The sequence below is a fragment of the Amphibalanus amphitrite genome, unplaced genomic scaffold (genome assembly GCF_019059575.1).
Source record: "Amphibalanus amphitrite isolate SeventyFive unplaced genomic scaffold, NRLGWU_Aamphi_draft 000147F_arrow, whole genome shotgun sequence".
Taxonomy (NCBI): Eukaryota; Metazoa; Arthropoda; class Thecostraca; order Balanomorpha; family Balanidae; genus Amphibalanus; species Amphibalanus amphitrite.
This window is the reverse complement of record NW_024881642.1, coordinates 320,001-343,347: the sequence shown is the minus strand read 5'-3', so window position 1 is coordinate 343,347 and position 23,347 is coordinate 320,001. Positions and strand designations below refer to the sequence as shown.

Genomic DNA, 23,347 nt, shown 5'->3' with positions numbered 1-23,347 from the left:
CCTACCGATACTGTCTTTTAGAGATGTTAACATGAATATTGCTTAAGACCCTTATTAAGTAGTCCTACCTATAATAACTAATGGTAAATTTGCATTGTGTATACCTTATTTCTGCTGCTGCAAAAGTAACAAAGTTTTGAAGCAAAACACAAAAAGGTAGTGGTGAAATTGCACTTTTGCACCCTAGGCTCAAAATTAAGTAAAACCCATACCATATTGTAACAATGCATGATATTTCAACCCAGAAAACTTCATGCAGTTTTTATTGCTAACTAAATCAGATACACTAGGTACCTACAAGCAGAAAATACAAAATCTAATCTAACTCTGTCATAAAACAAGTCAGGTTCATTCACCACTAATGGCCTTTTCAGCCAATTACATGTAATGCAGCTTACGCTTCTGGAAAATGTGCTAATTATAAGGTAAACAAAACCAAAAAGTACCCTTCTTTCATCAACAAAAACCCATTTTGAAGCTAGTCACTTGTCATTATGTTGCCCTCTTTGTTTGGGCATTTTTATGATGACATCACATTTACCTACATCAGTCTTCTCTTCATTGACCCATCATTGTAAAAGAGAGTGTTAAGGGAGTTTTGAGGTGTTTTGTTATATAACTTAAGATGTGTAAGAGATAGAAGCATGAACTTGCCAGCATTTTATGTGGAATTTGGTGCCCATGCCTACTGAAAGAAAACTTTATGAAATTATATTTAGATATTATTTTTTTTTCTTCCCTGTCCCTTAGCACCCCACATCCACCTCAAAATATGCATGTGTCTGGAAAAGAGGAAGAGGATGATGAATGAATGGGTGGATTTGTATAAGTTTTTCAGGAAACATGTGCAATACATGTGACAATACACCTATGCATTCATTTTACCTGTACACCTACTAGTTTATGTGGTACACACAGAGTTTTGGAGATGTCTCAATTTTGTGAAAATGTAGCATTATTTTCATAACCATTTTTTAACCAAATCACTTGCATAAAAAACATTGCCATTTTGTCCTATAGTCAAGAACAAAACAGTGTCAACTACCACACTCAAGTTTTTATTTAACCTCTCAAATTAGAACTTAACATGACTCATGAACATGAGTCATGAACATGAAAAAACATGAAGTTTTTTCCCACGCAACTGTCCCTTATCACCCCACTGTCCCTTAACATCCCATTTTACGGTATCTGAGATTTTTCTGATACTGATTACTGATTTGTAATACTCGCTGAATTACTCGTTTTGTTAGCAAATGTTTGTCAGTCAGCATACTGATTCATACTAGCAGTTAGTTCTTGTTACCGTCCAAGGACACTGCAAATCATAACGCTGCTAGACAGAGGTCTATTCATGTGTATTGTGTATGCATTTTGTGCGCAACACGGTCACTATTCGACTAATACCTCTTGCAGTTGTGTCTAAAACTCATAGCAAGTGCCCCACATTTCCTTTCACGGATAGCACCCCACGAGGATGCATCTATCAGCGGTCCCAACACCTGATGGGATGTTTCCTTTTCCAGGCCTGTCCTGTCCTATCTGCCGAGCAGTGCTGAGAGGCTCACCACCAGACGCCACTCTGCAAACTTCCTCTTGTTGTTGCGCCTGTTGCGCCAGTTTCTAGTTCCTTTCTGCACGCACCTTGTTTTTTCGAACCTTTTCTCGCTTGGATTTGCACTTGTTCGCAGATCAGTTAGCCAGTTGGCTTTTTGTTCTGGCTGTATTTCCATAAAAAAGAAAATGGCGCTCAACACCTATGCGGAGGTAGTCAAAACGGGAAGTGGTCCCCAGAACCTAGACATCATCAACATGCCCATGGATGGGGACTGTATGTTCCATGCTATCTCGCGCGGCGTCGGAGGTGGGGTCATCGACGCGGAAATGTTGCGTTTCTTGGTGGTTACTTACATGTGGGCTAACCGCGCCGACTTTGAGGGTTTCATCGTGGGAGACTTTGGGGAGTACTTGAACAGGAGGGTGGTGCCTAGGGCAGAGTGGGGCGCCGAGCCAGAGCTGACCGCGGCGGCTGCCGTTGTGAGGCGCCGGATCGTTGTCTGGCGCAATGGGCAGGTTATGCAGCGCCATGGGAACCCGGACCACCCCGAAATTCACGTGCGGTACACGGGGGTAATCGACGGAGGTCACTATGACCTCTATGCTGTGCCGCCGAGGTCACCATCCCCTCAGCCATCTCAGGCGGCCCGCGAAGCGCAGGTCAAGAAACCCCCCACCGATAGCGCCCAAACCCCCGCAGTGTCCGCCTCACGCCGTCCCAAACGCTCAAAGACGGGTAAGTCGATGCGTGGTAGGGGCAAGAGAACGTTCGCTTCCCATAAGGAGGCGTTCGATCTCGTGCTAGGTAGTGTAGGTATCAGTCAGGCTGTCCCTGCTCCATCTGAGCCTGTCGTATCTTCCCCTATAGAGGTCACCACAGCTGTAGAGGTCCCAGCGAAAATTGTCACTGAAGTGTCGAGCTCAGTGCCGATGCTCAGTGCCGGTGACTGTGCACACAGTGCACAGTCACCCTTGCTTACAGTAGATGAACCAGCAGCTAGTAGCATAGTCGGCTCCGAGGCTCAGAAGCCGGCTGAAGCGCCATGGGTCGAGGCTGGTAGGGCTAGGCGCCGTCGTGGCAGGGGTGGGAGGGCTGAACAATCCGGGATTTTCCCAACTCGTACTGTTACTGTAGATATCCTAGACGACGGTGCCGCGCAAATACAGTTCCCCCCACCGATAGTGGTTCAGCCAGAAGTGAGTGCCGTAGGCAGGCCTCGGGGCAGGGGAAGGGCCCGTGGATTTTTCGGGGTTCGCGGCAGGGGAAAGAAAGGTAGGCAAGCAACAAAGCGGGCGCCGTCGCGTAGTTTAAGTCCTATTGATTGGAATGATTTGAACGTTAGCCTTTCAACGATTCACTCCCCGTCTGAAAAACCATCGGCCTCACCTGACCCGGTTCGACGTGGTAGGCTAGGGGGAAGGGGAAAGAAACGTGGGTGGCGAGGGAGGCGCCCGTCGGCTGGTAGAGCTCCCAATGAAGAGGTGGCCGCTGCCAGGGAGACACCCGCAGACAAAATCGTTGAGGGTACGGGTTCAAATAGCAGCGCGTGTCAGGCACCCCCCGAGGTAGGGTCCGATAGGGAAAGTGCACCATCAGTGCACAGTGAACCGGATGTAGACCGTCTCTTCTCATCTAGGCAAATCAACCCCTTAGACTTGAACAGAGTTTCATTTTTGACGCGCGCCATGCTCGAAGAGCTGGAAGAGCGCAGCAATAGTGATATAGTTATAGAATCCGTTCAGACAGATCTTTTAGGCGCAACATCCGACCTTAACGGTCCATGGGCGTACAGGGATAGTAAGAAAGTGGTTATCACTTACCTAACCGGGGAGATAGGGGAGCGGCGCCGGACCATTTGGCGCAATCTTTGCAAGCGGGGCTTTTGCGACCCGACTCGTGGTAGTTTTGTCAACTTCAGGTTCTATTCATGGTTAAGGTTTAAAGATTTCGTTAAGAAGTCTGGTCACTCAGTGGCAGACGTCCTTGACAGCGAATATCTTTTCATGAAAATTCTTGGTGAAATTAACCGTTACTATTCAGTACACGCCCGCTGTGTGGAGCAGGAGGGTATAGAACCGCACAGAGGCCCACAACGCTGGGAGGACGCGTACAACTTGCTTAAGCTTTATTATTATGGTAGGGGGTGGTATATGTATTATAGAAAGACTACATTCCAGGAAGAATTTTGTAATATGTACGGCCGGGACGGTTGGGAGCAATTCCAGGCCAATCCTCAGACGGACACAGTGTCCGAGCAACACTTTGAGCAGCTGCTTAGGCAGGTTCATGAAAAAATTCGGAAAAATCATGCCCGGTATACACACCTCTTTGAAACTTTTGCGGGTCCCCAATGCCATGAGGATAGGGCTTACAGTGCTCGCGTAGATTATGACGTTAAATTCACATCACATCAGGGTAGGGCGCCGGGCGGCGGTCGTAACCGTCCGCCGCTCGCCGGTTCTCAGCAGACCGCAGACGTCAGCAGCGACGACGTAGGTCGTGAATTCCCAACCTTTTTCATTCGTCGCTGCTGTGAATGTGATAAACTTCGCGTGATAGACGGCAGAGCGGCCGCCAAATATCCGTTAGGCTCCTATACATACGCCGGTGGGAAACAAAGCATAAAGTTCACTTGTGACCGTCTGGTAGGTACTACCTGCGGCACAGCCATAGACATTGCGCAGTGCAGCCGCCAAGAGAAACCCTCAACATGGGTAGCGTTAGCTGTCAGCGAGCTCGGCGACCATTTGCCGCCGGCCGTCATCCGGCTACAGACGTTGCGGGTACTGGACTCTGGGGATTGTAAGGAGGAAAATCAAATTATGGGCTCCTACTGCCATCGCGGGGATTCGGGATCCGTCGTGTGGCGTGACCGCGGCTCGCTCGTGACGCGGACCTCACCGGTAGGTAAAGTAACTGTAGGTTTAATGTCGCGCCGTAAACGTTTTCAGGCAATGCGGAACTTACCTTTCACGGCCGCTCGCTTCACGGTGGCCACTCCGCGCGAGGCCAAGTGTTGTCAGGCTTGGCACGATCCTATTGGTGACGGCATTGACCACGAGGATCCGTCGGTAGAGTTAACCGTAGGCTCTTTGCAGGTGCTCAGAGACTTGCATGCCGTGTATGATTCGCTTCGTCAAGTTCGTTGTATCATTTGTAAAAAACAAACGCCAGGGCTGCCGCATCCGGGCTGGGTAGTTCGTGTCCCGGAACGCGGTAACATGGTCCAGCTCGTGCCGGGAGGTATCGTAGACGACGCGCTGTCAAATTCAGAAATTTTGCGTAGAGATAACAAGTGTACGGTTAGGTTAGATCCGGAATTTTTCGGTGCCAACGGCACCATTTTAACTGACCGCGAGGCCTTAGGCGTCTGCGTAACGTGTTCCCCCTCATTCCAAATTGACCCTTTGAATAATATCGTGCCGCGACCACTTGTGTCCGACACGGACCAGTCGCTGCCGTCTTCACAGGCCGGTGCGTCTGCCGATATGGCAGACGTTGCCGGCGATAGTCAGGATTCTGAGGAGCTAAATGGTCCCCGGACTCACATTTGCCCCTATTCTGCACGAAATTTAATGTCTACTGACGTTTATGGTGATGATGAGTACCGTCTCTTTGTTAATTCGTGGACTCGTGCGGAAACCATGATACTGCGCCCCGTTCATCTTACTGTTGCCGTGCTCAGATCCAGGGCCAATAACGTACCTTTCACAAAGCACGGATCAATTTGCTATCCCATGAAGCGTCCCGTCCAAGCCGCGCGTCTGCCCTGGTACGATTTTGCCCAGCTGCCGTTCATTGTCGTCCAGCAAAACAGGCGTGACGGCACCCATTGCGAGGCTATGGTTAACATGGAGACAATTCTAAAAGCTAGGCATCTCATGGAAAGGCTCATGCCGTGCAAGTACAATCCGCGAAACACGCGGCCGTTCTATCGCTTCGTGGCCGAGCAGTGGGTGCCATTTTCCAATGAAAATTTGCGGGAGCTTCAGAGTCGCCTTCCCGAACGCAACCGTCCCTGCCAGCCACACGGTCTGCGCGTACTTAACGTAGATGAGGTTCACGCGCGCGTCGGTAAAACTCTACATTTTAATCAGTTTGTTAACTGGCTAGAGTCGGGCTTTCCGATGGCGGACATACTCCGCACCAGCTACTCACTGGAGCACGGGGGTGAGGGCGCGGACACGAGCGAGACTTGCTTGAAAAATCTTTGGGATGAAATTCGCAATGCTGTCAGGGAGTCACGGGACGACGGGTCGGAAGACGATGACGATGTTAACGTAACGATACGACACGTAGTTCAGTGCGCGGTGGAGCGTCACTGGTTTTTAGCGCCGTCCGTCGAAGACGAGGCGGCAGGCACTGTTCCTCGCGGTTCTACGCTTCTGCTGATGTGCTGCGAGGAACTCGAAATTCTAAGCCGTGAATTTGGTAATGACGAGGGCGGAGCCAGCGGCGTGGCGGTAGGCGGCGTTGCCGCACCCGAAAGTGAACGGCCGGAGGACATTCGTCAGCGAGGACTGGCACAGACAGCCTTGCACCGTATTAGCATGCCTCCGGCCGACCGCGAACATCCATTGCCGGAGTGGACGCCCGGCTATTTTCAGCTCTGTTTTCCAGACGTCTTTTTAACTGGTGATGCCGACCCGTTTCAGGAGCGGCCTGTTCTTATTCGCCAACCGATAACGACTTGGCGTCAGACGTATTTGCACTGGCTAGCTCAGCAGCCAGAATCCGAGGGTAACATTGAGCTACAATTTGTAATAAGCAACCAAAAGAGTAGGGACTCTTCAAATCGCGATGCCACCGTCGCTCTAAATCTGACCGATTTTCCAGATGGTCTCCCCACAAAACAGCAGCTAGTAGACGATCCCCAATTGTGCCGCACGCTGGCTCGCTCTCTGCTCTGTTTTCAAACAAAATTGGATGATTCGGATGCATTTTGGCGTGCACACAAGCACGAAATGATAGGCGCTATTCGTGATCTAGAAGACCCGCCGTCATGGCGGGTTGGTGACATTCCGCTCGTAGTTCATCTTTGGCAAACTAGGGCCGTCCCGTATAACCACCATCCCGCTATTCATCGTCTGTCTGACGGCGCAGCCGCCAGCGAAACACTTAGTGACGAGCAGTATTTACACGCTCGATTTGCCAACACCCTTAAGCATCCGGGCATCGTTTCGTGGGTCACAGCGTTCATTGGGGAAATGGACACCCTTGCGTTGGCGCGCGTGCGTTACTCCGCCACGTACCATATTGTGCGTGCGGAGTGGGGCGCGAACGCCAATCCTCACATTCACCGTAATATAATTAGTGAATCGTTTTCTACTTTCTTGCATCGTCTTCAGGTTCAGCTTCGCATTGAGGCTGAAAGGATTGACCGCGCGGCGCGCAACGAGGACCCAACGCTGGCACGGGACACGTCCCGCAGCGCGGTCGAGACACAGGTGCGCGCGGCGTGGCAGTCTTGTCAGCAGTCCTACATTAGGCGCATTGAGAACATGTACACAAATTGGAACGCGGGCTTTACTAAGGGTGGTCGGCGCACATTTGAATTTGCCTACGATAGGAAAACAACCGTTTGTCGCGCGCGAATGGCCGCCGAGCTCGATAGGGCCATGTCCTCCGGTGACTTTGCTTATATTGACCAGCTGTATGTGAGCGTAATTAACGGCACACTTCGCCACACGGGTCACAGCGGTAGGGGTACAGCACCGTCGCTGAAAGACGGATGTGCAGTTAAACGTCTGAAAGTCGACAAGGCAGCCACCGCGGAAGCACGTAGAGTAAATCCTAACGCGGCACCAGTGAAGAAAGAGGTTGTTCGGTGCAAAAGGCGGATGCCTCGTCGTCTTCGGACTGAATCGGTCGTTGCGTCAGACTCTCACGATAGGCGTATAAAACAGTGTGAAACGGCGTGCAATGACGTGTGGATGGGAGGGCATGATCCATTCGCCGTCTTGCACATTTTGAATAACGTAGACGATAAAGCGGTCGTGCCGGCGTGGCTGGCGCGGCCGCCGTCTGTCGTTTGGGAAAGCGTAACTACAGACGATGGTGTAGCCTTTTCTTTCACAATGCAGTTGGCAATTGGGTCAGGTGATGCTAACGTAGAATACGCGCTAAAGTACGGCTTTAAGCCAGTTGCTCCCGTGCGAACTCCGGCCGATGTTCTTCTTACGGCTCTGGAGACGCGCGGCGCCACCGCAAATATAGACGCTGGCGTAGTTATGAGAATGTATAATGCAGTTTCGTCGGCTAGGTGTCAATCAATCTTTCAGGCAATGCACAAAAATTGGCAGCTGCCTCTGCTGTATAGGAATATTCGCGCGCGCGGTTTCGGCTTTAGTGGTACTCGCCTTCTGCGGCCAATTTCTGCGGAAGATGCCGGAGAGTATGTGTTTGCTAGCCGTCTGGAGCATTTCAACGCGCGTCTAAATGATAATGTGCATCATGGCGGCATAGCTGCCGACGAGTTTCAGCGCGTTATGTCGGTTCGTCAATTTTTTGATACTTTTGTAGTCTCTGAGAAAAAGATAGGTGATCAAAAGGTAATGACAATTGGCCGTCGGCGTCACCAGGTTTGCGGGTCACGTGTGTGCGTCCGTCTGACGCCACACTACGGTAAAAGTAGCGCCAATCCGTCCAGGCAGGGCTTCTGGAAATACGCCCGCGATATTGTTCTTTGGTGTGAACCCTGCTTGCTCGCAGAGGACCTGATGCCGTCCCAGCAGGCTTCACCGGCTGAGGTGTGCATCCATTGGATCTGTAGGTACCATCGTCTGCTGTCAACAGGCTTAGACGTTCCGGCTTTTGTGCGGCGGTATCATAATCATTTTCATCCGTCTGACGCCAACGACGATTCGAGTGCGTCCGAGTCGTCGGATAGCGACGACCCCGATCCCGAAGATCAAGTTGTTTTAGAACAAAATGAACCAGTGGAGCCGGAGGCGAATGCGACGCGTTTGCCCGATCGTTTTTATCAGACGGCTCTAGACGCCATGCTAGGTAATCGGGGAGATGATAGGTCGGCGGATGATGGGGAAGCAAATTGCGTACCAGGGGTGGCCGCGGCCGGCATTGCCAATCCGGCTGGTTTTGATTTTCAGGCAGACTGGCTAGGAGACAGGCCAGTTAATCCCGACCTAGTGCGTCGCAATTATCGTAGGCTAGTCGCTAGCGGTACAGGAGACGTCGCACACGCACCGCTGGCTGCCCTCTCAGGGCGTCAGCGCGTGCTGTCGGCGGTTTTAAAGCGCTATTTAACGCAACAGAGGGAATTTGCTTGCTCGCGTCGCCAGTGGGATACATACGATAGGCAGGTTAAACAGTGGCGTCTGGCGGGCTCATCGCGTCAGGTCCCACCCGTCAGACCGGATATTGTAGACTTGCGGCAAACGCCGCCGAAGGCACTGCGCGCGTTCTTGCTAGGAGATCCCGGTGCCGGCAAATCTTTTACTTTGCGTTCGGCCGTGCATCAGCTCAGTGAAATGTTAGGTGATGATTTTGCCAAGTGGACGGATGTAGTTAAATTGTCGGCGCCGACAGGATGTGCGTCTTTTCACATGGCGCATGGCGCCACTACCATTCACCGCTTATACGCCATCAGCGTGGGCCAAACAGGGGACGAGCCGCTGGCCGAGGATAGCCGTCGCTTTTTGCAGCTTTGTGATAGCCTTAGTACTGAGCTAGGTTTGATAATTTTTGACGAATTTTCAATGATTCAGCGTCGCATGATACGTTGGGTAATGCAGCGTCTCGGTCAGGCAGGTGTTAACATGGATCACATAGGTGTCCTGTTTGTCGGTGATCCAGCGCAAATTTTTCCAATCGGGGATGTTCCTATTTGGAGCTTGCGTCAGCGCTCGGACGACGGTAATGCATGCTGTGAGGCCTCTATTTTGGGTATGGCATCTTTCCGTGAACTTTTCAGAATGCCGGCGCTTGACACTTTGCCAGGGTATGAAACGTGGAGAAAAACGCTAGGTGTAAACCGCGCTGATCTTAGTGACCGCGTACGTGCGGAAGTAGCTCGTTTTCGCGCCGCCGCGTACGACGGCGACTATGAAACTGTTTATTTAAATGAGGTGCGTCGTACTGTTGAAAATGACGAGGTAGCCGCAAAATTTACTAAGGAGATTCTTCCGTCTATGAGATACGGTAAGGCCACCCCGGAGAAAATTCAGTGGCTCAAGGAAAACTGTGCCACAACTGAGGATTTGTCTGCCGATCCTGCGTGGAAATGTGCTATAACGTTACATGGGTATCACTGGTTTAGTGAGTGGGCTGCAAACCGTTCAACAGTAGAATCTGATAATGCTCGTGCTCTGGTTAATTTTGCTGCAGATAGGAGCGCTCACGTCATGGCCGTAAATTCACAGCACATGCCAGCCAGGAAGGCTCAGAAATTACAAAAATTATCGGCAAAAGAGTTTCGCGCGGTGCCTTCGGTTCTCTTTGCGTGTAGGGGTCTGCCGCTGATGCTGCTAGAAAATGTAGCACCCAGCTTCGGGCTATTTAACGGGTCTCAGGTAGAGTTTGTGGGTCCCCTATATCTAGAAGATGATTTGCTCGTGACTATTAGCCGTCGCGACTTTGCGGAAAAAGTACGTGTTGAAGGTGTGACACTTGTGGAGCCTATCGACACGCCCCATTCAGATAGGGAAAACGTTTATCAGGTGCCGGTGGGAAGCGTCATCGTTAAAGTAAATGGCAATGATTTAGAGGGTAACTGTCTGGATGAACTAGTGGCCACCGCGGACCCTGTTAAGCTAGTTTTGCGCACACCAAAGTGTGCGCCTCATTTGCCCGAGTTTATTGTCGTTCGTGTTCCTGGCTATACCGCCAACGGTGGTCAAAACGTTCTAGGCATAGAAGACGCAGATGATCTTGTTCCCATCCGTGCAGTGAAACGCGGCCGCGCATCTCGCAAAAAGGGTAGCGCTGTTTCTGAAGGTAACTGTTCTGAATTTCGCGTAGGTTTTCCGCTCGAGGGGGGCAGCGCGTTTACCGGCTTTAAAGGTCAGGGTGCCACTTTGTCTCGGGTAGAAGTTAAAGTAAAGGAATGGGTGGGCAATCCGGGCTTTTGGACTGTCGTAGTTTCGCGCGTTAAACATCCAAAGCACATGTACATTCCTGAGACAGAATGGCCCACCGCGCAGGAAATAAATGTTCAGCGTCTTAATGATGACGTCATTGAAGCAGAAATTTTTGAGCGCCAAATGCGCATTAATGCCGCCAAAACGTGGCGTCTATACGTTGAGATAGAGGGCGGAGCTGAATGGTCACGGGAGCAAAATTTGATTGCAGATTACGTACACAGGGCGTGGAGACAGCATCATGTTCAGGACGTAGGTGAAATTGTTTTGCAATGTCTCGCTGCTTCCGGCAGACATGTAGAAATGGTGGAAGTCGTAGCGGTTATAAACAAAATGTTAGCTACAGAAGAAAGCCTGATACTCGCCAGGCCCATCTATTTGACTCAGTCCAAACACAGACAGCTAGAGATGAGTGTTCCCAAGCGTAAGCGGTCTTCAACCGGGGCTAAAAGGTCAGCGTCCACTTCAGTTAGTCGCGGACGACCCGCCAAGAGGGGTCGCAAAACTGGTAGGCCTGCACAGTAATGCTATCTTTTCATCGGATAGAATACGACCGACACTATGTCACGCGCGTGTCAATGGGCTCCACAAGGTGGTTACGTTACGTGTTCGGAAGCAGAATATCACACAGTTAGGTCGGTGTTGAATTCGGGGTCTGGGAGGCCTAGGCCAACCGGTATTTCTTTCTTTCTGCCCTTAGCCCTTTCTACCGTAGGAGCTTCCGGAGTTTCTTTCCTTAACACACCCATCAGCAGTGCACAACTGCACATTTTTACGCTGGTCCGGTGCCATTAATAACGCTCATGGTGTATGCACCAGCTGGTCAATACGCGTCACTGGTAGGAAGCTGTCAAAAAAGTGGTACTAGGTCGCTAGGCGTTCATTCTATTATACCTAGGTAGGAGGATGTAAAGAGCCTGAAAATAAGTACATAGGTGAAAAATCTCGAGGCTGCACTGTCCCCGCTCATTGTTCTTCTCCCATAGCAGTCTCCAAGGTGTGAGCTTACGGAACCTTGTCCAGGCGTGGGAGCTGCGTTAGCTCGTAACATGCGGGTGATCCGGGCGAGACTTGGTTCGCCGAGCCCTTGCTGGTGACGCCGACATATATACTATATAGGTAGGTGGTTAGTGGAGAGGTAACATAAGCTCTGCCTGGAGACTGCTATTCCCCACCCTGTCGCCTTAATTAACCAATGAGGGGGTTTACTGAACCTTAGGTAGGCTAAAAACAAAACGACATGAAGCAATCTATTCCAATTCCAACACTCAGAGATTGCATTTGTGCTTGCATGTCATTTTCCATTAAAAACAAAAAAAAAACAAAAAAAACTTTCCGTGCTTGCATGTCTTGCATGTGTGCTTGCATGCCACCTTAAATTCATTTTTTAATATATATGTGCTTGCATGTACGATTGCATGTGTGCTTCCGGCAGGGCTACGGAGTCGGAGTCGGAGTCTGTCGGAGTCGACAGATCTGCCCTGAGTCGAGTCGGAGTCTGAGTCGATTTTTGAAACCGGATCTGGAGTCGGAGTTGGAGTCACCGAAAATCAATCGACTCCGCTGTCCTGGCAGTGCTGCGGAGTCGGAGTCGGGAGTTGGAGTCGGTCGGAGTCGATAGTTCTGCGCGGAGTCGGAGTCGGGGTTGGAGTTGGTTTTTGATAGTCGGAGTCGGAGTCGGAGTCGACAGATCTGCCCGGAGTCGAGTCGGAGTCGGAGTCGATTTTGGAAACCGGATCTGGAGTCGGAGTTGGAGTCACCGAAAATCAATCGACTCCGCTGTCCTGGCAGTGCTGCGGAGTCGGAGTCGGGAGTTGGAGTCGGTCGGAGTCGACAGTTCTGCGCGGAGTCGGAGTCGGGGTCGGAGTTGGTTTTTGAAAGTCGGAGTCGGAGTCGGAGTCAGAGTCGCCGAAAATCCATCGACTCCGCAGCCCTGAATGCCATTTTCCACAAAAAAAAACTTTCCGTGCTTGCATGCCACCCTCAAAAATAAATAAAAAACTTACGTGCTTTCATGTACTGCATGTGTGCTCGCATGGTCTATTTGAGAATGCATGTACCTCATTTCTTCTTTAGTTAAATTTGTTGGTTATGGCAGGTTTTGGGACGTCAATATCTCGGACTTTGGGCAAAAATGTACACTTGAACCAGTTCCATTTCTTTTGAAAGCTAATCCTAATTACGTCAAGAAACGTACAATGACCAGCTGCATCAGGCTGTTATCTCCGTTCGGCTTTTGATCCCCCAATATAAACGTGTCAGTAATATAATAAGTTTATCTTAACCAGTTCCACGAACGTATTATGCAAACTAAGTGTAATTACGTCAAGAAAGGTACAAAAGCGAGTTGCATCAGATTCCTAGCTCCGTTTGGGTTCTGATCCCCGATATAACCGTTTTTAGTGGCTGCAATGTCTAAATCTGAAACTTCAAAGAAGCGTTCTAATGACCTATCTCATTGGCACCCATTCAGCAAACTTTTCGCCAAGTTTGAAGTAGTCACTATCTAATTGAGTAATATTCTTTTAAAAGTTTTTCTTGGGGTAAATGACGTCCAATTTTAAATTGAAGCTATAGACCCATTCATCAACTATTCGCAAAAAAGCAATGTATGTTACGTAAGGCTAGGTGATGCTGACTCGTCCTGAGTAGCTGACCCATTATTAGTTTTGATGTTGAACAATAAGGTAAACCATTCATAATGAATGGAGTGGCTTGCATTGCCACAGGCAAAATTTATGGGGGCGGACAGTGGGAATATCGGCTATTGCTGCCAATGCCATCGGCAGGGTAAATAATATTCACCTGCTACAGCAGATCTGTGATTGCCGATATGCCACACTGTGGGATGCCTCCTCGTGGCGCCCCCGGAGAGATGGTTGCCTGACGTCGAATGAAGTTCACATAGTTCGCTGCATAATTACTTTTTTAGTTTCTATTTTGTCAGTTTGAAAAGTGGTTATAAGATCAATGCAGAACGTATCATACGATCATAAATGTACGACTTGTATTGCGCTTTATAATGAGACTTCTTGACGCTTGATAATTGTTGATACCCAGCACGTTTCTAGCAGCTAACTGTTGTTAAAAATAACTTTCGCACGCAACCATCTCACTAAACGTATCCCGCTATCTCAAGCTATTATTAGTGTTTGTTGTATTCATTACTACACGAAAATAGCATACAGGATATACCTATCTCCAAAATTATGCTGCGTGCCAGGACAGACCGTTGCCGGGCAATACAATAAGACATTTTTATACGGCTACCACATGGTATGGGTCAGATATGGGGCGATTGAAATGCACGTGCCACGTGGAAACGTGTTTGATGGGGGAACCTCGTGGAAAATCCGAGGATGCGCTTTGATTGAGGGTGGCTGCTAAACGGCAGAAATGAATGCACCACACTTGCCGCACGGCGCCATATTTGTCTTAATATGTCAGTGTTTGCGTTTTGCGGACGGCGTGTGTTTTTTTGCGGCGGTGTTTGCGTTTTTTCGGTGTTTGCGTTTGGTGGCGGGAAGGCGTTTTTCCGTTTTTTTGTGGTGTTTGCGTTTCGCGGCGGGCGGCCGTTTTTGCGGCGGGCGGCCGTTTTTGCGGCGTTTTGCGGTTGGCGGCGGGCGGGCGTTTTTTGCGGCGATATTTGCGTTTTTTGCGTTGTTTGTGTTTGGCGGCGGGCGGCCGTTTGAGGCGGGCGGCGTTTTGCGGTTTGCGGTTGCCGGCGGGCGGCCGTTTTTTTTGCGGCGGTATTTGCGTTTTTTGCGTTGTTTGTGTTTGGCGGTTTGCGGCGGGCGGCCGTTTTTGCGGCGGTTTGAGGCGGACGGCGTTTTGCGGTTTGCGGCGTTTTGCGGTTGCCGGCGGGCGGCCGTTTTTTTGCGGCGTTTTGCGGTTGGAGGCGGGCGGCCGTTTTTTGGCAGCGTTTTGCGGTTGCCGGCGGGCTGCCGTTTTTTTGCGGCGTTTTGCGGTTAGCGGCGGGCGGCCGTTTTTTTGCGGCGTTTTGCGGTTAGCGGCGGGCGGCCGTTTTTTGCGGCGTTTTGCGGTTGGCAGCGGGCGTTTTTTGCGGCGGCGGTGTTTGCGTTTTTTGCGGTGTTCGCGTTTTGCGGCGTACGGGCGTTTTTTAGCGTGCGATGCGGGCGGTTTGATTTTTTTGATTTTTTGCGGCGTTTTTTGAGTTTTTTCTGCGGTTTTCGGCGGGCGGGCGATTTTTTTTTGTTTTTTTTTGCGGCATTTGCGTTGGCGTTTTGGGCGTGCGTTTTGCGGTGTTTGCGTTTTGCGGCGGGCGGGCGGTTTTTCACAATTAAAGTCCCAACCTTCGGATCCGCAGTGCTGTTCGATAAGCGCTGCCCGGGCCTATCCGAAGGTTGGGACTTTTCAATTAAGAACAATCACTATTCTTTAGAATTGTGATTTTCTATTGAAAATCCCAACCTGAGCTACCTCTCTAGGGGGACATTTGCGTTTCTGCCGGAAATTGGGACATTTTGATCCCCGCGAAAACGGCACGGTAGAATTTCTTGCCATTTTCAGCGTTTGGTCCCGTATCGGGGAGCTACCGGCTGGCATCGGTCGCTTGAAATATAATTAACCCGTTTTGGGGTAATCGGCACGTGCATTTTCCCATAGGGTTAACATGGGGGAAAATTGGAAATTTGATTTGCGAAAAATTTCGTCAATTATATTTGCTGATATTTTTAGGGTCGGATCTCGGGCTGGCACCCCAACTGACGGTGGTAATTATTTAAAATATAATTGACAAAATTTCGGGTAATCGTCACAAACAGTTACCCCATGTTGAGCCTATGGCGAATTCGAAAAATTATTTTCAAATCGATTTTGCAAAAAAATTCCACGTTAGATTTTGAAAATGTTCCAATATGTTGTGCCCCGGGGTGTCGGCTACCACATGGTATGGGTCAGATATGGGGCGATTGAAAAGCACGTGCCACGTGCAAACGTGTTTGATGGGGTAACCTCCGGGAAAATCCGACATTGGCCTATTTGGGGTTCTATGGCGCGGAAACGACTTCAGCTAGCGACACCAAATCAGTGCAGCCGGTGAGCAGATGAGTCCAGCTTGTCGCACTAGTGGTCACGTGGCGCACGTGCTATTGCACGTGCCGTGGCACGGGGTCAATTTTGGTGCTTAAATATACTAGCATTGTGAAATGCAAGGAATGGGGGAAATAGCCGTCAGGCCGTCAGTTTTTATGATAGGGTCGATCTGAAAACGGGTATAGACACAGACTGAAGGGGGCTAGAAAACTGCTATCTCGGATTTTTCGTAAAATGAAAAATTAAAAATTCTGGGGGAATTATATGTTCGAAAGGTGAAATTTCCCTAAATTTTCCTGTTTTTCGAGTTTAGCCGTCCACTGTTCAGAGACGGTGACACCGGCCGGGGTCATCTTTTACATGCTGATGGCCACGTCGATGGGTCATCACGTGGCGTGAACGGTGAAGCTATCAGAGATCCGGCACGTGCCACGTGGCCACGTGTTTGAGTCACGTACCTCCCAGATTATCGTGTGTTGTCCGATTTGTGGCCTTATAGCACGTAAACTGCACCAGTTAAGAAGCCTGAAATGGTGCAATCAGTGAGGAGACAAGTCCTGCTTACGCCACCGGTGGTCACGTGGCACACGTGCGAAGATGGGCACCTCCGTTGCGGAGATATTTTATAGTGAAATATTCAAATGAACATAACTTTGTCAGTTTATGTCCGATTGGACTAGAATTTAGTGGGTGGACGAATTGTTAAGCGACATGAACGAATGCGCCATGTTTGTTGCAGTGCGCCACGTTTGTCTCAAAGCGCTATTTTTGCCGCAAAGCGCAGAATGTGCGTAACTTTGTCGAACATTGGACGATTAGGATGCGCTGTAATTAAGAGATGGCTGCTTAAACGGCAGATATGAATGCACCACATTTGCCGCAGGGCGCCATATTTGTCTTAATGCGTCAGTGTTTGCGTTTTGCCTACGGCGGGCGTTTTTTGCGGCGGTGTTTGCGTTTTTTTCGGTGTTTGCGTTTGACGGCGGGCGGCCGTTTTTGCGTTTTTGGCGGTGTTTGCGTTTGGCGGCGGGCGGCCGTTTTTTTGCAGCGGTTTGCGGTTGGCGGCGGGCGGGCGTGCGTTGCGGGCGTTTTTTTTGCGGCGGTGTTTGCGTTTTTTGCGCTTTTTGTGTTTGGCGGCGGGCGGGCGGGCGATGCGGGTGTTTTTTCTGTTTGCGTTTGGCGGCGTGCGGCTGTTTTGGCGGCGGTTTGCGGCGGGCGGCCGTTTTTTTTGCGGCGTTTTGCGGTTTGCGGCGGGCGGCCGTTTTTTGCGGCGTTTTGTGGTTTGCGGCGGGCGGCCGTTATTTGCGGTTAGCGGCGGGCGGCGGGCGGTCGTTTTTTGCGGCGTTTAGCGGTTTGCGGCGGGCGGCCGTTTTAGCGGCGGTTTGCAGCGGGCGGCCGTTTTTTGCGGCGTTTTTTTGTGGTTTGCAGCGGGCGGCCGTTTTTTTTGCGGCGTTTGCGGTTGACGGCGGCCGGGCGTTATTTGCGTTGTTGCGGTTTGCGGCGGGCGGGCGTTTTTTGCGGCGTTTTTTTGCTTTTTTCTGCGGTTTTCGGCGGGCGGGCGATTGTTTTTTTTGCGAAGTTTGCGTTTGCGTTTTGGGCGTGCGTTTTGCGGTGTTTGCGTTTGGCGGCGGGCGGGCGGTTTTTCACAATTAAAGTCCCAACCTTCGGATCCGCAGAGCTGTTCGACAAGCGCTGCCCGGGCCTATAAGGTATGTGCGCTATGGAATGCGAATCCGTTCTAATATAGCGGCCAGTAACGATCCAGGTGATCCGGATGAATGCTTGGAGACCAGGGTCGTGCACGATGCGCCCGGAGCGCTGATCTGTGTCAGGTGGGTGTTCTCACTCGCGGTTCACCCACGCCGCGCCTTGGCGGGTTGGAAGTCACTGACGTGTCATGTGCGGTGTGCGGGTAGTGTGCTGTGATGGGACACATGGGACTCAGCACAAGACAGCTTCGTAGGCTTACGTCTCTACCCGCTCGGTATCCGAGCGGCCTATAGACGTCATAGTCAAAGCGATGCCTCTACTATTCCTGCACTTCTTCATGTGGTAGCTCCTATCGTTTCAAATCTCATCTGAAATGCTCACTGGATAGCGAGACCAGCTTTCGGCCTGTTTATGCGACTCACCCCGACAAGCTGTTGGGTTTGTTCTACGCTCCTGTGTACGTTTCCAAGCTGGAAGTCCAGGAGCGCTTAAAGGAAATAGTTCACTTTCACGAAATTATTTTTTTGCAACGATTTATTATTTTTTATGTTCAAAATAATAAGCAAAGAAAATAAAACCTTTTTATAACAATTTTTTTTTTCTATATTTTGATATAGGAAGCAAGGCCCTATATACCATAGGAAGAACTTTTCAGTTTCTGTAAGGCACACGCGATCCAGTATGAAAAGAGCATGGGTCCCGAAAATTCTTCAGAAACAGAGAAATTATCGCAGCCACCGGCATTTGGGCGATCTGCTCGATCTGATAATATGAAATAATATTTTCGGAGTTTCTTGAGTGATATATATTGAAAAATTGATAGCAAATATTTCGATACTAAAAATATCGATATACCGATATCAAGCACGGACGCTGCGATACGTCAGCGACGGCCAGACACTTTTGTACCTGTGGCGGTGACTTGAACCCGTTCGAGGCGAGAACCCTAGCCATCGAACGCCACTGGAAAAAACGTAAAATCAGGGAGGCCATCGAGATCCGACAGCTGCGCCCGTCAATGAATCTCGACAGCGGTGGCGTCCAGCTGAGCCCAATATGGGACATTGTGCTAAAAAAATAGTGGTTGGCACGCTGAACGAACACGCGAGGGGGGGGGGTCACCTTGTGTAAGTGTGACTTACCTGTAACTGAAGTGACGCTCTTTTTATTAAATTAGCGCTTTGTCTAAATATTTAATTAAAATTCCGTGATAGACAGTGATATTGTATAAGTTCTTAGGAAGGCGATATCGTATAGGTTATTTTATCTGCACTGGAGGACCCAGCTCCACCGATTGCATGGGAATTGTGTTATTTTGTTGTGCTTAACAAAGCTCGCACTGTGCATCACTCGCATTGAAAAAGGTACCACTACGAGTATCGAAATATTTGCTATCAATTTTTCAATATATATCACTCAAGAAACTCCGAAAATATTATTTCATATTCATTATAACTTGAGGAAAAGGTAACATGACTCTTAAGTCATACATTACCGATCTGATAATGTTCCCCTGAATGTCCTAATTGATCAGTACGAGAATTTCTCTAGAGTTCTCGTAGATAATTTCTCTAGTTTCTGAAGAATTTTCGGGACCCATGCTCTTTTCATACTGGATGGAAATATATGCAAGGCACACATCCTCAACGCAAGACACCTTTTTCGGGACGAGAAATAGAATATCTTTGCCTAGGGTGATCGTTGGGCTGTAAAAGCTCCTGATTTATGCTCGTCTCAGCCCAAGCTACGGAACTGCTATTCCAGTTCAAAACCCATGTTAAAAAGTGAACTATTTCCTTTAATGACTGAACGTAGCAGTTCAGCGCACTCTGCACTAGCAGTTCAGACGGTACGTAAGTAGGTACTGTGTTCCGAGCACACGGTAGATAGATAGCCCGTTTTGTCCGCCTAGCCTACGGTGGCACGGCGGAGCGACGGAAAATGACGTGACTGTGGTATGTCATCGGTACTTGGGTGATGTCGTGAGCATGATCATAAATACACCTTTCAGTGAGCATGGTATCTGTTTTGAGTTCGACACGCCTGAATATTTTCGTGGCGGGAATCCAAGTCTTTTACGTCCCTTCCAGCCACTTCCCCGCCTGTTCAGCTCTGCTCTTTCCCCCTTCCCCATCACACACGCCACACGTAGGTTCGGCCGACCCTCTGGGTAACGCGCGTCGTGTATTGGTGAGACATACCGCTGCCGGCTGGACAGGCGCTCGGCCGCCGGCGCGGGCAGACATGCGCCGGCAGTTCGTTCGAGTATCACAGGAGGGCGCCCACTGCCGCGCGTGACGTCATCGAGGGCGCGGTGACGATGAGATCGGTGGCTATGTACAGATGAGCTGATCGCGGCGGCGGCGCGGCGCGGCCTCAGTGGGTGCTGAGCGGACTGCGGCGCACACACACGCCGCGCATCGGACTGTCCTCTCGGCCCGGCTCGCCGCCGCTGGGCGCGCCGCCGCCGGACAGCAGGAACGGTCCGACGTTGGCGTACTGCGCGGCGGCCGGCTCGGCGGCGGGGGCCGTGTTGGCGTAGAGGGCCTCTGTGGAGGCCAGTTCGGAGGTCCGCACGAGCCGCGGGTGAGGGTGGTGGCCGCGGTAGCCGGCGCCGACCGGCCGGTAGGCGCGCGTCCAGCCGGCAGTCGGGGGCGCCGTCCGCAGTGGAGAATGACACTCCATCGCCACGGTCTGCGCTGCCGACGAGCCGGGCGCAGCCAGCGCCGGGTCTGCCGGCTCGGGCCGCGCCGACGAGGCTTCGGCGGGAGCGGCTGTGGACAGACGGACAGAGAGAGAGAAGGTCAGGTGGAATGCATATAGATGGCGAGCTACAAATAACAGACGAACTGGAGACAATAGTCACCGCCCCACCGAGCAGCAGATCTCGCTTCCCGTCGCTCCCCTGGCCCATCGTTCTCCCCACGAGTCCCACGCACACAAACACACCCAGTGCTCGTGTCCCTCCACTACTGACCTCTGGCGGGGTCGGCGGGCGGAGCGTGTCGGCCGGCCGCCGCCGTCTCGGCCGCCGGTGCTCCCCCTCCACTACCACCCGTGTTGGTGCTGCCATCACTCGTCCTCCGGAAGAAGCTGTGCTGCAGCGCCTGGAGCGGCGTCATCCGCTGCTTGGGGTCGTACTCGAGTAGCCGCAGCACCAGGTCCTTGAACTTGAGGTAGTCGGCGACCGTGTGGCCGAGCTCGCCGAGCCGCCGCTCGCCGGGGCCGCCCGTCTCCACCCCCAGGATGGTATGTAGGTGGCGAGAGCCGGGAACCCGCGGCGAGTCGCCGCTGGCCGTCCGGCGCAGTACGTAACTGCCGTCCGGCAGCTTCTCGAAGAACTTGCGCGTCTTGGGCCCAATGTCGAGCATGGAGCGGGGAGGGATGCCGAGCACCTCGACTATCTTGTTCATCTGGTCCACCTGGTGAGCGAAGGGAAGCGGAACGGTTACAGGTGGTCAGAAGTGGAAGTAACGAGCACAGCAGCAGGGAGGAAAGTGATAAGACTTATGACACAGCACCAATAGACGAACGATTGTAAATTTCAGCAATCGCGGACACCGTCAGCAGGGCAAACGACAGCTCTTGGCAAGCCTACTCAATTTAAGTCGCCACCACCACTCATAGTGTTTTTCTCTAGCCTCCATTTTTCCATCTATTTAATGGGTGTTTTATGGCTCCCACCATGCTCCCAACCACAACCCTAGGCTACACCCCACCCCCACCCCCGGCAATACGCTCCCAGGGGCCCTACCGAACCTCCATACCCCACTCAACTCAGCCCCTCTCCGTCGTCCCTCACGACTCACCTCGTCCGTGCCGCTGAACAGTGACTCGGCGGTGTGCATCTCGACCAGGATACAGCCCAGCGACCACATGTCGATGGCAAGGTCATAGGGGATGCCGAGCAGGACCTCTGGGGACCGGTAGAACCGCGACTGGATGTACTGGTACATCTGAAAAACGACAGGGGAGATCAGTACAGGTAGCGGTCAGTACAGGTAGAACCGCGACTGGATGTACTGGTACATCTGTAGACTACAGAGGAGCTGTCAGAACCGCGACTGGATGCACTGGTACATCTGGGAAACAGCAGGGAGCGGTCAGTATAGGAAGAAGCGCGATTGAGTGTACTAGTACAATCTCTTTTGAAAGTACCGATACACAGGGAAAGGAAGTACCGGTGAACCAACGGCTAAAATCGGTTTGGTCCTCTCACACCCCTTCCTCCCCAACATCCTCATCCATCCCACTGGTCAAGTGGTTTCGTGACTCTCAAACGTAGTAGGTAGCCCTCTCTCGATCGGGCTTGATGGCACCACCGTACCGTTGTGTGGTACTTTCAAGAGCGACCGTGCATCTGGGATATAATATGGACTATGGAGACTGGGGATCAGTATAGATAGCAATTGATGCATAGCGTGCCTCTCCCTTATGATAAAACACACAGCTGGAATATTGCTGGCTATACAGCGAAGTAGATGGCGCCACACGGAACACATCGCGTTACCTCGAATAACAGCCACCTGTCTCTGTCTCTACCACTTTCCGCCACCAGCGTGACACCTATTCAACTCATCCGTCACCACCAATCACCGCTCTGCCACCCCGACTCACCCTCTCGTTGATCTGACACGAGCTGCCAAAGTCAATGATCTTGATCGCCGACCGTTTGGGGTTGCATAGGAGGATGTTCTCCGGCTTCAGGTCACAGTGAATGATCTGAAGCTCCGGCGAGGAGAGGAAGCGTAGCGCCGTGCACAGCTGCTGCGCAAACTTGCGCGTCAGCGTCAGCGACACGCCGCTGAACTTTGTGTTTTTCAGCAGGTCGTAGAGGTTGTAGGAGAGCAGCTCGAACACCAGGCAGAGGTGGTTGCGCCACATGAAGTGACGCCGCAGTCGCACTGGGGACGCAGAGACGGGATGGTGTCAGCGGAGAGTGAGGGGAGACACGGGTAGAAGTCAGAGGAAAGCGAGCCAGACACAGACAGGGGTCAGCAGAGAGCGAGAGAAACACGGGTAGACGTCAGCGGAGAGTGAGACAGAGACCGACAGGAGTCCGCGTAGAGTGAGGCAGACACAGACAGGCCTCAGTGGACAGCGTGAGAGACATGAGTCAGCATGGGACGAGGCACACACATACAAAGACAGGAGTCAGCAGAGAGCGAGACAGACATGGGAAGACACAGACACATGCAGGCACAAACAGGTCAAGTCAGCAGAGAACCTCCGCCAGCTAGGGGAGGGGAAGGCATGCGAGATATGATATGACTACTGATGACACAATTGAATTGATACACAATCGATTCAATGGCTTTGGTAAAAGGCTGCTCCAGCCTGGACAATACAGGTCAGGAGACTACAGAGCCATTATGGACCACAGAACGGGGCCATAGCGTCCCAATCATATCCAGCTGTCATGACAGACACTGATATCCTTGCCGGTACCCACAGCCCGTGCGAGTGACTTTTTCAAGCTTTCTATGCATTACAGGATAAATTATGAAAAGCAGCAAACAGCCTATCTGATCCTGCCATCAGTTAAGTAAGATAAACCACTCCCGGTCTGGCCTAATCAAACTCATAGAAAGTAAAAACGACTAAACGCAATGGATGTGGCTAAATGACTAAGCTGACACACCGGACCCCGGTACACTTCCAAGCCGGCATCAGCGACTCAACCAGCTCCCAGCTCACTCCACCACCGAATACTCCAGTCCTGCTACCACCTCTCTCACATCCATCTATGGGAAAGATCGACAGCCACCTCTTCCGGCCCCCAGTGCAGAACGCTGCAAGTGCACTGCACCGGCCGCCCAGAATAGACCAGCCGGTCCCTGCCCTGTCGCGTGCTGGAGGTGACTCACGGAGACACCAAAGTTAGGTAGGTACGGATCACATAACCCGGAACTGAAAAGACCAGAGT

The 23,347-nt window shown here is 51.3% G+C and overlaps 1 protein-coding gene across 8 annotated transcripts in view; it reads right to left on the bottom strand.

Annotated features, from left to right (window-relative positions):
- Positions 1 to 19,570: 19,570 nt before the first annotated feature.
- The window catches only part of LOC122382815 (serine/threonine-protein kinase minibrain-like), a 21,713-nt gene continuing 17,936 nt past the window's right edge, over positions 19,571 to 23,347 (bottom strand). For all 8 annotated transcript variants that reach the window (XM_043368626.1, XM_043368624.1, XM_043368625.1 and 5 more), the window contains 4 exons: positions 22,039 to 22,325; positions 21,231 to 21,377; positions 20,399 to 20,843; positions 19,571 to 20,195 (listed from right to left, as the gene is read on the bottom strand). In XM_043368626.1, coding sequence (XP_043224561.1) covers positions 19,798 to 20,195; positions 20,399 to 20,843; positions 21,231 to 21,377; positions 22,039 to 22,325 — 1,277 coding nt within the window. In that variant the 3' untranslated portion in view covers positions 19,571 to 19,797. The remainder of the gene's footprint in view (positions 20,196 to 20,398; positions 20,844 to 21,230; positions 21,378 to 22,038; positions 22,326 to 23,347) is intronic.